We start from the raw sequence: 12,997 nt of genomic DNA, 5'->3' as shown, positions 1-12,997 counted from the left end.
TACTTATGTATGTATTATATAAGTTTAAGCCAACACTTGAATAATTTTGTGGCCGAAGAAAGATGCAAATCAGTGATGAACACAGTCAGGGGTTTTGAAAGGTATTTACTTTTGTTTAGTACTGGTTTTAAGCAGAACCTCCTAACAAATTCTGTAGGAAATACGGTTTCATTTCGAAAGAAACTACGAACATGTATAAAATGAATTCCGTATTGTACTTGTAAAATGAAAAACGGGTCACACAGATTCTCCGTTTAAGCATAAACTTGCAAACTACTGACATTGACGTAATATTCTTATTTTCATTTTAAACTTGCACTACACTTCTCCATTAAAATTCTCGTGCATGAACTAAAATATCATAATGATGTTCCTATTTAAATTACAACACTTTAACTTGCGATAAAGTTTTAGTTAGGAAAATACTTTAAGAACATGAAGGTATGTAATGAAATGGAACTGCAGCAGTAGCTTGATCTGACATGTAGACCCTAATATTTTCAACTATAGAAATACATTAAATAAAGTCTAGAAATTGAGTTCTATGTCCTTAAAATAACCAAAACTAATTCTACAAAGGTGAAATTTATGATAGTTCTGTTAATATCAATAACAGAAGTTTTGATATTTGATTTAAAGTTGTGATCCGCAAAGAATGACAACTCTTGCCTTAAGTCAGTATTTATAAGTAGAGCTGTATATCAACTTACTTCCCTTGCAATTACACAGTTGAGTTGAAAATGAAAAATGGTTTACGACACAATATCATACCATTTTGGTCAACAAAAACATTTAGGATTTATTCATACGTATTTGATTTACCCTTTAAAACCAGCTTCATATGATTTTGTCAGCTAACTTACGGCAAAATACATCTTTTAACAAGCAGATAATAAAATGAAATACACAATGTACCAGTATATTGTAAATAAAATGAAATACACGATGTAACAGTATATTGTATATATTTTATAGAGCAAATAACATAGTTTTACTTGTATAAAAATGTCACAAAAGAAGCACTTTTGCTATACAGAACAGGTAGGATTACTACAGATGCAATTATATTGATCTCCATTTGTCATGCCTACTGTTATACTATAAGGCTGCAAATAGGATAAATATTTAATAAATCATTCTTAAAATCAGCTTGGCATATTAACTTTACTATAATTTTGTGTGATTTACTAGTTTCAATAATTAAAGGAATCCTTTGAACATGCAAAAGTACGGAATCCTGTTTCCGCCATCGACATTTCGACTAGACAGATACGCGAAAACTTGAAATTAAGCATCTAATTTCAACTTTTTGTGCTATAAATTTACCGCGAAAAATCGAAATCTTGAAGTTTTTGACCCGACAGCTGTCGTGCAAACGTCATCATTTCGACCTAGAATCAAGCGCGAGAAGTAAAAATTAAGAGAGCTAATTTCAACTTCTCGTGCTACGATATTTCCTCGTAAAGATGAAAAGTCGAAGTTTGTAACGCGACAATTGTCGTGCAAACGTCAACTTACCGACTGAATTTGTAGGGCGAAAAGTATAAATTTAAGTCTTAACTTCTACTTTTCGTGCAAGTTCTTTGGCCTATAATATCGCGAAATTATCACTTAAATTTCGACTTTTCGTTCTGGGGTAAGGTTTAGGGTTAGGGTTAGTTCGTAAGTGTCACGTTGACACTTTTGACGTGTATTTTCAACTTACCAAATTATTTTGCTTTGACATATCAACAAAAAATAGAAATGTATAATGCAAACGTGATGCTTGGATTTAAATAAGGTTTAGGTAGGTTTTTATGTCAATGAACAAACATTATTATTATAATAATATAAAATTCAATAAGTCTATGGTGCTTGAACACTTCCCTTGACAATCCCATTGACAGCCTTTTCAAAGGCCTATTATTCGCAAATGTAGCTTCAGGCCCACGTAAAAAGCCGAACGTTTCCCTATAGAATCGTGTATTTCCGTGACCATTCGTAGGGTCCGGGTCCGGGTCCAGTGTCCGGGGATTTGCCATAACCCCGGTGTTGGTGTAGTGACATCAAATCCCGGTAAATTAGTCCTAGAACGAAAAGTCGAAAATTAAGCGTTAATATCGGGAAAATATCGGCCGAAGTCTTGGCCGAAAAGTTAAAGACAGGCACTTTAATTTCAACATCTCGCACTAGATTATGGGTCGACAAGTTGATGTTTTGCACGACAATTCTCGGGTCAAAAACTTCAAGATTTCTAATTTTCGCAGGACATCTTTGCGCGAGAAGTTGAAGCTAAGGCTTTTAAATTTCTACTTTCGCGCTTAATTCTAGATCGAGAAGTTGACGTTTTCGACTTTTCGCGGTAAATTTTTAGCGCGAAATGTTGAAATTAGATGCTTAATTTCAAGTTTTCGCGTATCTGTCTAGCCGAAAAGCCGATGGCGGAAACAGGATTCCGTACAAAAGTTATATTTAAATGCTCTTCTTTAAGTTAGACCTGCAAATGTGGTTTAAGCAATGTAAAGTATTTATGATTTTATAGTATAATTACTTCGTTTAAAATATGTTTCATATATTTGTCAAAAAAAAAGGTTAGAAAGCAATAGAATTAACAAGAAACACGCTGTGCTTAAATCATACCAAAATCATTTTCTTTACATTTGTTATTTTCTATTTTGTTTGTCCTGAGTATGCATGATTGACAGGTTTTATCCGATGAAACAAAAGAGGTCATACCCGTCGTAGTAAAAACAGACAAACTGCGAATAGATAATCGCAATATCTTGTTTGTAATTCGTCAGTTTTGTCATCTTTAACAAAATGACTAACCAGTTGTAAAACAAAATGAAAAAATAAGAAAATCTTCTGGGATTGTAAGTGAATAATTACCTCGATCTACGTTAAAAGATCAGTTTGCTGTATTTTAAACTAAAGAAAGCCTGGAAGTAAGTGGAGTTAATGTTTCGTTTAATTCAAAATATCTTTTGTGTTGATAACTCTTTAAAAATATGGCAATTTAGAAATGAATGTTTAGATGTCAAAGTGTCCTTGTAATACTTTGACGTGATACGTAAGTATCATTTTTTTTCAATACAATGTACAAGGTAGACTTTTATCTGTTCAAAAGATACAATGATGACAGGATGTGTGCTGTCTAATCGAAATTTTGAGAAACTAACTAGAAATCTTTCAAACTTAAAAATATGACTCAGATCAGAATCTCGAAACTTACTTGTAAGCTCGTAATATTTACTAATTTACTCAAAAACTTGAAAAATAAACCTAGCTTCTGAAAATTGCAATATACTTACACTACAATCATGTTTATCACCATATCAACTAGAAATTTCAAAATATCTCGCCTTCTTTTTCGTAATTATTGTTTGAACGTTCATCCGCCTCTCAAAGTTCAAAACAAAACAGCAAATGAATATGTTTGTGTCATGACAAAGTACCTCTACGATATACCTGAGATTAGAAGTCATTTCATTGAATATGAGGAGGTAATATTGTAAAGTATCAGCATATATTTAAAATTTCCCTTTCTTTTTCCATCATGTATGATATGATCTCGAGATACTCTAAATGACATATACATATACCTATTTATCTATGTACAGTATGGATACTCGTTCGTTTCAAAGTGACTCGATCCAGGTAGAATACATGCAAGATAATGCAAAAATAGTGAAATGAGCAAAGTTTGAATATATCCTGGAAAGATTCTATGACACTCAATAAGTTCTGAGGTATTCGAGTGTCACAGCTTGCTACTCAAACGGTAACCAGTACACACGAATACATGTCTTGGCTTACTTTCTAAAGGGGCCGAAACTTTGTCGAAACATTACCTTTTTAAGTGCCAACACTACTCGGTCGTATTCTGTTGGCCTACATGTCTTCTAGTCGGCACCCGAAGTCGCCTGGTCTTGACCATGATATAAACATATCTAACCTGTTATTATAGTTAGCGAACCAACATTTAGAGTTATTAATAAGTGGAAATATTCAGTTAGTCAGCCGAAATTTAGAACTGAGCGTCACAATTGTGTGTCAGTAAGTCGAAATTGCGAGTTTATAAGTCAAAATTTCAAAATTGTCATTCCAAAAGATAATAATCCAATATTTCGGAAACAAGCAGTTTCGAATCAGTCAAAAGAAAGATCGACAAACGTAACTCGAAAGTCAGTATTAATGAAAAACATGCACCTTCCTGTAATACAATCGTCTTGTTTTAGTTTATAAAATGTTGCTTATTTGGATAGTATGGCGTGTAATGTCTTTATATATTCATTCAATGTCTTAAAATTTTTATTGTAAAACCGGAATATTTTTCAATGTTTTCATATAATTTTTCTATCTTTCGGAATATTTATTGTAAAACTTTAAAGAAATCTGCAATGCGATAAAATATGTATTCTATGTTTTCAAATTATTTGTTCAATCCTACAAAATATTTATTGCAAAATAAAACTATTTATTCAATAAAACGAAAATAATTATTCTATATCACAAAATATTTATTCAAAATTTTAATATTTCTATGCAATCCTACAATTTTTTTTCGATGCAACAATAATAATTTTAAGTTAAACGTAAATATTTATTCTATCTGTTTAAGATATTTGTTCGAAAGTATTCTGGGTAAACTGCTATATTACGGGTAATCTGCGGACAACTGCGGCGCATTTTATGAATACGTCAGTTTTGAAAGAAACTAAACAAACAACAAACAAACAAACAAAACGGACGTTTCATTTTTGTTTGTTCGTCTGTCCGCCCGCCATAATTCCTTTACGGAGCGTAACTTTATAAATAAAGGTGTTAACTTTAGACTTGGCATATAGGAAAATGGCGATTAGGTGGTGTGCGCAGCACTTATAACGTCTCTGTAGGTCAAAGGTCAATATCACAAACTGCGCTTAAAGGTCAAAACTAACCATCATATTTCGTGTCCAGAGCATAGCTAAATAACCATGCAAGGTATTGGCTTCAAACTTGGCATGTACGTAGGTAGCTATAAGACAATGTACAGAGCAATTAAACCGGCTCCGAAGATCAAAGGTCAAGGTCACAAATTGAGCTCAAAGATCAAATGTGTAAGTTAAATTTCGTGTCCGAAAAATAACTTATTAACCATTCAAGGTATTGACTTCAAACTTGGGGTGTATGTATGTGATGATGAGACGATGTGCAGAGTGCTAAAAACCAAGTATTAGCGTTAAATAAAAATATTCTTAATGATATGTTAAGCAAATTAAAATCATTTCCTTCACATGACCCGCCAAAAATATTGGAATATGATTCTTCTTTAAATTTTGCTTTCCTTCTCGTCTGAAAAACCTTTCGGGCATATATTGCCCCGTTAGGCGAAGCTCTTGTTTGGTATATTTCTGTCCTCGGTGTTATGATCTATACCATCTAACGTTTTATACTGATGAAATCAGTGATAAGCATAAAACACATGTACTAAGTAATTGCTTTATCGTTAAGATAATAAAATGCGCACAGTTGGCCACAGATTGGCCGCAAATTTGGCCGCAAGGGATGTCCCAAAAATAACAATTTAACCAGAATTCCTTTGAACAAATATTTTAAGTAGATTGAATCAATATTTACCTTTTACACAACATTATAATCGTTGCACCGAACACAGTTTTTGTAGGATTGAACAAATAATTTGAAAACATCGAATAGATATTTTGTCACATCGCAGATTTTTCTTTAGTTTTACAAAAAATATTTCAAAAGATAGAAAACTTGTTTGAAACATTGAAAAAAAAAAGTTTCTGTTTTAAAAAAAATATTTTAAAACACTGAATGAATAAATAAATAGACAATAATTATAGAAGATATAATATTGCCACATATTACACGCCAAAGGCCAACAGTTCCAGTTTCGTATCATTTATTGCACCCAATTTAAAGACATTATTAGACAAAAGGTGATATTTGAATTTGCAATAAAGCAAGTTTAAGAGTAAACTGTGTTACATAAAATTAATCCGTTTAACTTAATAAGATTACAATTATCTATAAAATGGCATACATGTTTGTAGTGCTGACATACACCCAATAGCCCTTTAACGATAAATCTAAGACAGTGTATAATTACCATAAAGTGGTATAAAATAGTTTTGTTTTGAAATGTTTCCAGATACAGCACGAGGGTATATTGGAGTTACGCATGTCTGTCAGTCCGTTCTTAATTCATGTCCGCTCTATATCATTGTAAGCTTGGAAATACTTTAATACTTATCCTCAAGCTCATCAAGACGACATGAAGAACGCATATTCAGGTCACTTGGACCAAGGTAAAGGTCACATTTGAAGGTCAAATGTCAAAATAGTTCAACTTCGTGCCACTTGATATCTTCTACTCCAGAGAACACCAATTGTTTTCTCATACACTTACACTATAACATTATGGCGTGCAAGGCCTTCCATAAATTGAAACATGTATATCCAATGACATTTTTATCAAAAACTATCTTAGTTCCGTCAAACGAAAAACATATGAATAGTAAATCTTTATTTAGGTAATTTTCGTGTGAATGAGATGACCCCCTGTTTACATCGTTGTCATGGCGGGAGAAATTCATTTGATGAAACTTCTTTCAATACACATAAAACGTAGCAAATGCTGTCAAAATGAATTCCATTTTGAAAAAAAAAATCACTTCTTTGGTTTGTTTACATGACTGACCAATCGGAATGCATACACGCTACCTTATTCCCAGGTATAAAATTACCTCATTCCCAGGAAGTTCCCTGTACTTTTTTGAATTGGTGGTCTCTGACCCGGAGGATTTTCATAAAACTAGCACCAAATATTTAAATCATCAATACGGCGTGAGAGTATTATGCACTCAAATACTAATGGTTCTGTAGAAATTCATATTTCATAATATATGCAATAACTGCCTTTTCTGAAGTCAGTATGTGGATTTTTATTAACCACATTTAAATTCTACGTTTGTTTCATTTTATCTTACCAATATTTTTCTATTTTATGACAGATGAGGCAATCAGTTTTACAGTGATTCAGTAATAGATCACGAAAATGTTTTTAGCAGTTATTATTTTGTTAAACTTCAACAGTAATATATTTTACATAAGTGATCAATAAGAAAGTACCAAATTTTTTAAACTATGTGACTATGTTTAGACCAATGGAATGGAATATGATTACAAACTTCATATTACTGAGAAAACTACACGTGACGTTATATATGAGTACCGATTCGAGTCGTAAATTCGGCCACTTTCTGCGTTTTTTCATAAATATTTCTTTCGTTTTACAATTGATTTGTACAAAATTTCTACCATATGTGCTTTGATAAAAGCAACATTGATTGTTATCATTAACGGCCGTTTACAGTATGGTAAACAATACAACCGCGTGTAAAATAACAGACAGGTTTAGCCTCCACATTTTACCTTCTAGAGGCTGTAAATATTTGGCCACTTTTTATAAAACATGAAGTTGAATGTATTTTCAACATTTTCTTGGAAATAAATCGATGCTACAGTCAAAATTGTTCTTTTTTCAACAAACTGCAATCAATTTTCAATAACATACCTCAATAGCATATAAAAAGCGTCTGTCATCCTTCTCACACAAGCATGACGTAGTTTAATTTTTACGTCACTGTTTATCACACTTTCTAGCATAAAACTGCTGTTCTTGTAACCTTTCGGGGATGTGTCAACAGGAGAGTAAAGAGAATCTCTCGCTCACGTGCTGTTATAACACCTTTTAATATATACGTGTTCCGTGGCAAAGCATAAACATATTACGGCCCCGAAACGGATAATTCAAAAGGAAATGACGTCAACGTGAAAAAACAACGTAGACATGGAAACTCAATGACGTTGAGGGGCAATATATTCATTTTCTTGGTTTAAACGCGTTTTATGCTAGTTAGCGCATATTCTGTTTGTGTTATAAAGCTTAGATTTGAATTAACCCTTGCCGGGCCTCGGCATAAACGAGCGCGTGCAATGACGTCACGCGACCCGCGAGACAAAATATTTGCTATTTAGAGTACACAACTTTAGGGAAGGACAACTTTTTTTCTACTCACCTCAACTTGTTGTTTTTTGCCGACTTTGTTGCTAACGCAAGTGCATGTGATGACACAGATGCGTTCTCAAGCATCTGGCTCGAAAAAAAGCTTTAAAGTTGGTGGCCGAATATTTACGACCTGGTCGAATTTACGACTCGAACAAGTATAAGTTTTTGCTTTACAGAATGTATACGAGTGTATTAATACTGTGTGCGGCAATATCACCGAGTATAATACAAGTAGCCGTTGCAGGTAATGACATCAGAACAGACAAATATATGTTAGTTATTTTCCTTCTGCAGTCAACAATGTCTCTTTTATATACCAAGGCGGGGAGTATATAAGTTTATTCTGTCTAGCATAGACTTATAAGTTCGTTTCGAAATAAGCGCCAATGATTTTATTACTTCAAAATTGGTAATACAGTCATGTGACTAGAATCACAGGTAAAGAGCTTCTATTTTATGCAATATACTATTATAAAAAATGGATACAACTTGCTGTAATTATCTTTCAGAAAAGCAATAAAAATAGCCTGAGCGTTTCATCTTTGTTGTTTTGGATAACCAACTGTCCAAATCAATACCAACTGACCAAAACATTTGATGTTTTAAGGAAACAATCGACACATGTCGAAAAAAAAGCCAAAACTGTACAAATCGACACAGATTTGCATCTTAAAAATTGTAAAATATCGACAGACGGCTATTACGTGTCATAAATGGTACGCGTACTAACAGAACTACTCTAGTGCAAAGCAAATCGTGTGTAGTTTTAGTTTAAGCTTTTTATTAAACTGTAATAACTGCTAACTTACCATCCGCTTGAAACAATTATTCAATCGTCATTTTTACCAACGACAAGGAAAGCGTTTGTTGCATGTGTTTGTTACTTGAAGAGCAAATTGGAGACCGTAACGGTGAAACTTAAAGGAGAAAACACTTTGGCGTGATACTTAAACAAATTTCAATAAATGATAAGATAAAATGCACGGCTTTGGTATTTTTTTTATTAAATTCCACTTTAAATCGGACACAATTCTTGGTTAATACTAATTTATGGGCAATATTGTGAATAGATTCTGATGCAAATCCGTGTCTATTGAATTTGCAGCCAGTTTTATCCCTTTAATTTTATAATAGTATACAGCATAGAAATATGAGCCGCTCCTTACCTGTGATGAGAATGGCATACACTCCAGCTTCTTTATATGTAGAAATAACATGTCTGTTCTTTGTAGTTTATTATTATTATTATTATTATACCAGATTTATATAGCGCCCTTTTCATGATCAATTTCACGTTCAAAGGCGCTTTACATAGTTCAAATGCAGCCACACAGGGCGCATAATTCATCCTCTACTAGTACAGACTTAGAGCGATCTGACCAGAGGGACAGAGTGAGACAAAGCCCCCACGACAGAGAGATCAGAAATCAGATACAGGCTTGTCCGGCTAACTTAGCCTAGCTCGTTGCGAATAGACAGCCTGGTTCTTTAACGTGCTCAGTGTATAGCACTGATACACGCAAGGATTGCCTGGGTTCCTGACCAGTACACCTCTAGTTGGGTGGGAAACACTGAAAAGCGTTTCTGAAAATTCCCGAGTAGCTGCCGGGGATCGAACCCCCGACCTCAGGATTGGAAGGCCAGTGTGCAAACCACTGAGCTATCCGTCCACCACACAGCGACCGTAAATGGTAAAATAAAAAATTTCGCATTTCAAATTCTACCAAGATCTGATTAAATATTATGTGAAGATGATGGCAATGTCACGATAAAACAAAAGCTTTAACAACATTCCCTGACAAATGTCTCTGGGTGTGTAATTTGGTTATATCAAACTAATGAGGTACAAGATTGTCTAGTTCACAAATGTATGTTTCATAGTCAGAGGATAATATTTAGTACATGAAGCAAGGAGCGAGTAATTAATTATGTGCTTTTATTTTCCGTTAAACAAATATGTTAGCTGTTTAAAATAAAAAAAAAACAACATTATTTACGCTGTATGTTTCAAATGACGAATAACGAAAATAGCGTTTTTCATAATTATGATTGATGTGTTGTTGAACTATGTATAAAAGTATTATTTTTTTTGCAACGGTCAAGGTTGCTGCCCAGATGGATGGATAACACACAAATCCCGGTGTTACTATGTTGGTTATGAAACAAAGCTGACGTTTTCCGAGGCAATGGTATGGCCAAAAATAATCTTTGTTAGAACAATCAAAAGCTATCTGTTTTATTGGAACAGAAATAGAAAATAAACATGCTATATATCTATATTTTTCGCTCGTTGTTAATACAGTTTCTCAGATACCTCTTGCATTGCCGTTCGAATTCCTGATTGCGGAGTGACCTGTATGCACTGTCTAGCCGTCAAAAAGCACCACCAAAAACACGATTCTAAAACACCAACATTTTTTATTTGGCTATCTGAAATCAGGTAAAAATTACTTAGCCAGTCCTTCAAGTAAAAATCATTTTACATTAAGGTTATATTTTAACTGTGTTTTTCCATCTGTCCAAATACACAGTTTATGCTAACGCAACCACATTACTTCATTGCCAAATTTGCACCCTTTATAATGAGCTAAAAAAAAAAAAAGAACAATAGAAAATGATTTATATTTCAGGTTTATTGCTATAACCAGGCTGCGCAACTCGTACGATTTGAATCTTATGGAGAGTATTCATTTTTGAGAAATTTGCTGAAGAAAACACAAGGTAATTATCTAGTTTTGCCAACAGTAGAGACATGTTATTGTTCTATATAATAAATGAAAGCTATCGACAAAAAGTATATTCTCTTTACATTTGATATATCTGTTCGGGTTTTTAAACAACGTCAAAGAAATGTTTAAGTGTGTTTGACTGGCAATAAAACGACTACATTAAAAAAACTAAATTTTGTTTCAGCATCAAGTGCTTGGATAGGGTTATCTGACCGGAAACATGAAGGCATCTGGCAATGGGTTGGTTCAAATGGACATGCGACATTTTCAGACTGGGGACCAGGCGAACCGAATAACCTTAGAAATAACGAAGACTGCGTAGGATTTTTTGCAGAAGAAGACTACAAGTGGAATGATTTTCCTTGCACAAATAAGTTGAAACCCGTTTGCGAGAAGTCATCTTAATACGATAGGTGCATATGAAGAAACGTTAAGACAGTTATGAAACAAGAAAGACATTCCAACAGCTTGTTATTTCGAAATGTAAAATAGTTGTTTTCTATTAATACCTTATAAGAACGTCTTCGAGCTAAGGAGAAAATAAATTCTCTTCTATATACTCCTAAAATAATATTAATAATACAGCTACGCCAATACAAATACTTTAAAATATCGCGCATCCGTTGCCAAAAAATTGAAACAACAATTAAGTTGATATTGCATCCAATTAATTTTCAAAATGAGTATCGCAATCAAGACAATTATATAATTGATTATTATGTCATTTTGAACTGTTACAAGATAAGGAAATAATACAACAGTATTCACGTTGTTAACACTCTCTTATATACCAAATACTTTACTTGAAATTGAAACAGATGTAAGCGGGTGTGATATTAGCTGGTTCGTTTAAAACTATATTTAAATTAATGTAATAACAATTATGTTGATATTCTTTTCCAATGTATCACTGAAGAACACTTCCAATTAAAAGTTATCTGAAACAAATGAAGAAGCCCAGGTGCCCCAACATCACATTCATGAGGCATTTTGTCGCTCTATATTATTGATATTGAAATTTTGAAAATAAAGAGCGCTTACTACTCTACAATAGGGAGAATATATCGTCCTTTATAATATTGTTGTTTTTTTTCAGTTAATTATCGAAATATTAGTGTGTAATGTATATGGTATTTTCACAGTGAAAACAATCAAATATATTTTTCACTGGTGGAAACTATATAATGACATAATTTAATCAAAACACGAAATAAAAATAAAGCTGTCACTGTATATTATGATGTTTATATTGTAAGCATAGTTGTGGATGGGCCGGAGGCCTTAAGTACAATAAATAATTGAATTGAATTGAATTGAATTGGTTTGTTTTACAAGAAAGGTCAATTCAATTTTCACTCATGAACACCATAGTTACATATTCATTCCTGGCTATGCCACTCATAAAAATATATTGTACTGGGTGTTCACTCGTGAAAGATATTTCAATCCCTCACTGAAACAAGCATGTGCTATTTATAATATACTATTTCCATGGGAATGCTATTTATTATGAATTTTAATAAATAGGGTTATATTTTCAATAATTTACCTCTCTGAAGTGTTGCACTAATTTAAAAAATAAAATGTTATAGAGCTGTTTGGGTATTATAAATATGAATTTAGCCAAGATACACATTCTTCTTTTATATATTTTGATATCCTCTAAAAGTGCAGAATATGCATGGACAGTACGAATATAACTTTAATTCAACAAGGAAAACTTTCAGATATTTTGTGTATGCTTCGCGACCAGGAATGGCGTGAAGTGTAAATCTTTCGACCATTTCATAAAGGACAGTTTAAAATCACTAAAGAACAAGCATCAACGAAAATGTTATGGGAAACTGGCTTTTGAAATGTATTAGCTTCCTTAAATAATTTTGTTTATGTTTGAATGTACATTTTTCACCTACAGTTCCTTTTAAATATGACTAATAGATACTAAAACAAATCAAAATGATGCAACTGAAAACCATAATATTCATAGTTGTGGAAAGCTGGAAATAGTTTTGGTAACATTTCGTCATATAAACAGAAGAAACCGTTTGTTTTCAGGACTGGAAAAGCTTTGCTTACTCAAATAACTTTGTTGATGTTTGAAGGTATATTTTTCACTGGAAATCCAATTTTTAGTGTGACCCATAGACATACCTAAAGAACTTGAATTAGACAAGACAAATTAGTTCAAGTGAAAATAATAGATTTATAGTTA

General features: G+C 32.9%; 1 protein-coding gene across 2 annotated transcripts; it reads left to right on the top strand.

Annotated features, from left to right (window-relative positions):
- Window positions 1–2,798: 2,798 nt before the first annotated feature.
- Window positions 2,799–12,093, top strand: LOC128553484 (perlucin-like protein). 2 transcript variants are annotated; one of them, XM_053534645.1, is made up of 5 exons: window positions 2,799–2,924; window positions 8,233–8,300; window positions 10,160–10,245; window positions 10,687–10,777; window positions 10,970–12,093. In XM_053534645.1, exons 2-5 carry the CDS (start codon window positions 8,234–8,236, stop codon window positions 11,188–11,190), a joined length of 465 nt encoding a protein of 154 aa, XP_053390620.1. In that variant the 5' UTR covers window positions 2,799–2,924; window position 8,233; the 3' UTR covers window positions 11,191–12,093. The 2 variants fall into 2 exon arrangements, with proteins under 2 accessions (XP_053390620.1, XP_053390621.1); XM_053534646.1 differs by lacking the exon at window positions 2,799–2,924 and adding an exon at window positions 2,940–3,049.
- The last annotated feature ends 904 nt before the right edge of the window (window positions 12,094–12,997 follow it).

The sequence above is a fragment of the Mercenaria mercenaria genome, unplaced genomic scaffold (assembly GCF_021730395.1).
Source record: "Mercenaria mercenaria strain notata unplaced genomic scaffold, MADL_Memer_1 contig_3879, whole genome shotgun sequence".
NCBI classification, from domain to species: domain Eukaryota; kingdom Metazoa; phylum Mollusca; class Bivalvia; order Venerida; family Veneridae; genus Mercenaria; species Mercenaria mercenaria.
The sequence above is the reverse complement of the archived record's forward strand: the minus strand, read 5'-3'. Positions and strand labels throughout refer to the sequence as shown.

What these genes read in the sequence shown, in the direction of transcription:
- LOC128553484 (XM_053534645.1), top strand. Translation starts at nt 8,234, where the DNA reads ATGTATACGAGTGTATTAATACTGTGTGCGGCAATATCACCGAGTATA. An exon ending in AATACAAGTAGCCGTTGCAG is followed by an intron (nt 8,301 to 10,159) that starts GTAATGACATCA and finishes GCAACGGTCAAG; the next exon opens with GTTGCTGCCCAGATGGATGG. An exon ending in TTTGCTGAAGAAAACACAAG is followed by an intron (nt 10,778 to 10,969) that starts GTAATTATCTAG and finishes ATTTTGTTTCAG; the next exon opens with CATCAAGTGCTTGGATAGGG.